Here is a 4,479-nt window from a genome sequence, read left to right on the forward strand (position 1 = left end):
TTCCGAAGAGATAATAGTTGTATTTACACATCTATGTTAGGTATCAAAAAAATGAATAATTTTGTATTTAATTTTGATGAGTTAAGGCCCCAAAAACAAAGTATTATTTCAATAAAACTTTTTTGTTTTTCAAAAATAACTGTTTTGACTTTTAAGAGATGTCTAGTTACTTTATCAGTCAATGAAACGGAAATATTAAAATAAAAAAATGAAACACATTGTAAGTGAGTTATGTAAAACAATGCCGGTAGCTTTTACACGATAGGTACATTTGATAATTATTGTCGATTGTGTAGTTATCAAGATATGTATTACGAAATCGATTTAAGCCATTAAACCTGTAAAATACCTTTGAACACTTAATTGACGACACAAGCAAAATTTTTTAGCAAGTAAAGGTCTGTTAGAAATTGCTAGCAAATGGTTTGTACGTGCATTTATATTTGCAATTTTTATAGTTTTAATTTTTTAAGATTGTAATTTATTTTACTATTAATATTATGGAAATTTTGTAATAAATACCTAAAAATCCCTTGTATAGTTCGGATTCAGCCTATTCTTATTACATATTCTGGCTATAGGCCTGGAGTAGACTGATAAAAATCTCGTTGAATATCCCACAATGATTGATAAAGAATATAATAAGATGTTTTCCTGTAGATTAATCCAAAAGCGTATTATTGACAATTTTACGAATCAAGTAGGAATTACTCCTAATCTGGATGTGTAGGTACTAAGATAACGTGTATTTTTTTCGTGTTAGTGTTTAGTTTCATTTCCATTTAGAAAACTCTACATATAAATAATTGCTTTGTCCAATTAAAACACGATTGTTCACAATAGGTACCTGATAAATAATAGGTGATAACGAAATGGAAAATAAAGTTGATAACAATATCTAAGGTATTACCTACTATAAGTTCTTTTCAATATTTCGTTCAGTTAGTTTGTGAAGTTCATTTGTTTCATTATTTGTTTCGTATTTTTGTGGTTGAAAAGATGGTCGATGCTAGTTTTAGTCATGATATTAGCTCTCATCATGAATTCATGCAAGAATTGAAAACTTATGAATGGTATAAATCCGTAAGTAATATTGAAAGTGTGTAATAATATGTACTATTGAAGCATAATTTGTATGTATGAATGGATTGAATAGAACTCTTTAATAACGTGTACTATTATCCTATAACTATAAAATTTCGAATTTAATTGTTTGAATATTATGTAAAAGTGAAACAGGTGTGGTACAACGATTATTACCGCAGATTTTTGCGATAACTTATCAAATCGTTTGAAAACAGTTTTCTATGAATAAAATTTGATAACTGTTACGATTAAATAGTCTCTCGTTCGTAATGATTACACATACGTGAATATTTTTTTTTTTGAGAATTTTTAAAAAAATACTAAGGAAAACCTTTTTTTTTTTTTCGCAGATTGATAAAAATAACGATGGGTACATTGATCTTAAAGAACTTAAAGTGGCACTGGACGTTTGTGGATTCAAAATCCCCGGATGGAAGGTGAGACAAATGGAAGAAGAATTAAAAAATAAAAGGACCGTTACAGAAGGAAAATTATCCTACACAGAATTCGAGAATCTTTGCAGTGATTTAAAAGCCAGCGAGGTTGCTAGCACTTTTAAACAAGTCGTCCAAAAACGAGAGAACCTCCAGCATTTAGGAGGCACCTCAGAAGCATCAAATGAAGGAACAACGCATTCGGTTCGTGTAGAAGAACAACTCGCCTTTTCCGATTGGATTAATTCAAACCTCAAGTTTGATCCGGATCTTCAGCATCTTCTTCCAATAGACTCTGATGGAAAATTGTTATACGATAAAGTAAAAGACGGAATTCTATTATGGTAAATGTCCAAAACTAAAATTCTCACAAACGGACGTATTTCTAATTTAATTTTTTCTTTTCCAGTAAAGTTATCAACCATTCCTGCCCAGATACTATCGACGAAAGAGCGATTAACAAAAAAAATCTAACGCTCTATCGTAAATTAGAAAACTTAACACTGGCATTATCTTCTGCTCAAGCCATCGGTTGTAACGTAGTTAATATAGACGCTCACAGTCTGGAGAAAGGGACTCCTCATCTGGTATTAGGACTTCTTTGGCAAATCATTCGAATAGGACTGTTCAATCAGATAACATTGGAGCATTGTCCTGGCTTAACATCTTTACTTACTGACGAAGAGAAGATTGAAGATTTAATGAAACTTTCTCCCGAAAATATTTTGCTTCGATGGGTCAATTATCATCTTGAACAAGCCGGAACGCCAAGAAGAATAACTAACTTCCAAAGCGACGTTACCGATTCAGAAGTTTACACGTACTTATTAAAACAAATTGCGCCACAAGAAGCAGAAGTTAATGTTGATGCTTTAACGGTAATTTAGTAGGTTTTGTTTATGTCTAGTATCTAGTTAATCTTTTTAAAATCCTGTAGGAAAAAGACCTTTTGGAAAGAGCAGAAATCATGTTACAACAAGCTGCAAAACTAAAGTGTCGTTCGTTCGTCACTCCTCAGGATGTAGTTAATGGTGTTTACAAATTGAATTTGGCATTTGTTGCCAATCTTTTCAATAATCATCCTGGATTAAATAGAGAAAACGGCGTCTTAGATTATGAAACTGTCGAAGAGACAAGAGAAGAGAAAAGTAAGCTAATAAGCACTTGAAGTTGTTATTTGTTGTGTGACAATTTTCACTATTAATGGTCGAAATGTACACAATTTGATTATGTCTTATTGCAGCATACAGAAACTGGATAAATTCAATGGGTGTTTCACCCCATGTGAATTGGCTCTATTCTGACTTGGCAGATGGTTTGGTAATCTTTCAACTTTATGACGTTATTAAGCCAGGTATAGTTAATTGGAACAAGGTTCATAGGAAATTTAGCAACCTTAGGAAATTCATGGAAAAATTGGAAAACTGCAACTATGCTGTCGAATTGGGTCGCGAAATCAAGTTCTCCCTCGTGGGTATTGCTGGCCAGGACATTCAAGAAGGAAATGTTACACTCACTTTGGCCTTAATCTGGCAGTTGATGCGAGCTTATACTCTTTCCATTCTATCCCAGCTTGCACAAACAGGAAATCCGATTGTCGAGAAGGAGATTGTACAGTGGGTGAATAAAAAATTAGAGTCTGCTGGAAAGAAATCTTCCATTAATAATTTCCAAGACCCTGCCATTGCCGACGCCAGAGTTGTTATTGACCTAATTGATGCGATTAAGCCTCGCGCTATTAATTACGAACTTGTTAAAACAGGGGGAAACCCAGAAGTAAGTAAACATTTACTCGACTTGTTTATTAATCGATTTTTATTTGATCGTTTGCCGTTAGGACAATTTGGCTAACGCCAAGTATGCTATATCGATGGCCCGTAAGGCTGGAGCAAGGGTGTACGCACTTCCGGAAGACATAACTGAGGTAAAGCCGAGAATGGTTATGACAGTCTTTGCATGCCTTATGGCACTCGACTATGTGCCTAATATGGATAGCGTTCAAAATTAGATGAAAAACTCAACACAAACACAAACAGTCTGTTTTTGTACATTTATTTTAGTTTCTGTGTTGAATTTATTTGGGAAAACTCTGTGATCACATAACGACAACATTCCAAAATTAATTCCATAGGCATAATTAATTATTCGATTTAGTAAGCATTTTTACATTTTTAACAGAAAGAAAACATTCCAGATAGGTGCAATAATTTTATGACTAGTACCAAAATATTCCATTTAATACATATAATGTTTGGTTGATCTAAAATTATCACTAAATATTATCTTTTTTTAAATTAATCAATTCATTCCTTATATTGTATTAATTAATTATTTACTATTCATTAAGAATATCTTTTATTTTTATATGTATGTAGATATTTTATATTTANCATCTAATTTTAGAAGTTAATTAATTTCATTTTGAGATTTACGTACTAGATTTTACAGCAGTTATAATTGTTTTGCCTTTACATTTCTATTAGATTATTTTTAACTAAATAAATCATCGCCTATAAACTAATATCATTTTTAAATTTGCAAACCTTTCTCAAACAAACTGGTTAGGGGTGCCTTACAATATTTTTGATTTTATTTAATGTATGTGTTTGATAAATATCAATTCATTTACTATAATGTGAGAGAAAGTTACTGTGTATTTTCATTAAAAAAAAAAGAATTTCTTTCCATAAAATCAATTAAGTTGAAGTCAAAATTATAAAACAAAGCTTAAAAGCCCACCTAACATCAATTTCACAAAATAAAAATTGTATTGCTGATGCTGTATGTATACTACGTATATTATTTCAAATTTGAAGTTTGTAGCGCCAAAATTTTATAATGGCGCCATCTAGTAGAAAGTGGTAACATGAAATGTACAATACATATATGTTAGTATAGTTTTCTATCACGTTTTCATTAAAAAAAATTGACAACCATCAGTTGACAGAACGTATATAAT

General features: G+C 31.4%; 1 protein-coding gene across 1 annotated transcript; it reads left to right on the plus strand.

Moving 5' to 3' along the window:
• The first annotated feature begins 927 nt into the window (after nt 1-927).
• LOC108743840 (plastin-2) lies at nt 928-3,701 on the plus strand. The gene is made up of 6 exons (XM_018479436.2): nt 928-1,083; nt 1,437-1,864; nt 1,930-2,398; nt 2,458-2,668; nt 2,764-3,296; nt 3,358-3,701. The coding sequence occupies exons 1-6, from the start codon at nt 1,000-1,002 to the stop codon at nt 3,526-3,528; spliced, it is 1,896 nt and encodes a 631-aa protein (XP_018334938.1). The 5' UTR covers nt 928-999; the 3' UTR covers nt 3,529-3,701.
• The last annotated feature ends 778 nt before the right edge of the window (nt 3,702-4,479 follow it).

The sequence above is a fragment of the Agrilus planipennis genome, unplaced genomic scaffold, assembly GCF_000699045.2.
Source record: "Agrilus planipennis isolate EAB-ADULT unplaced genomic scaffold, Apla_2.0 scaffold1826, whole genome shotgun sequence".
Lineage (NCBI taxonomy): Eukaryota > Metazoa > Arthropoda > Insecta > Coleoptera > Buprestidae > Agrilus > Agrilus planipennis.

Coding starts and splice junctions, on each gene's coding strand:
- LOC108743840 (XM_018479436.2), top strand. CDS start 1,000: ATGGTCGATGCTAGTTTTAGTCATGATATTAGCTCTCATCATGAATTC. Junction 1,084..1,436: donor CTTATGAATGGTATAAATCC/GTAAGTAATATT, acceptor TTTTTTTCGCAG/ATTGATAAAAATAACGATGG. Junction 2,669..2,763: donor AGAGACAAGAGAAGAGAAAA/GTAAGCTAATAA, acceptor GTCTTATTGCAG/CATACAGAAACTGGATAAAT.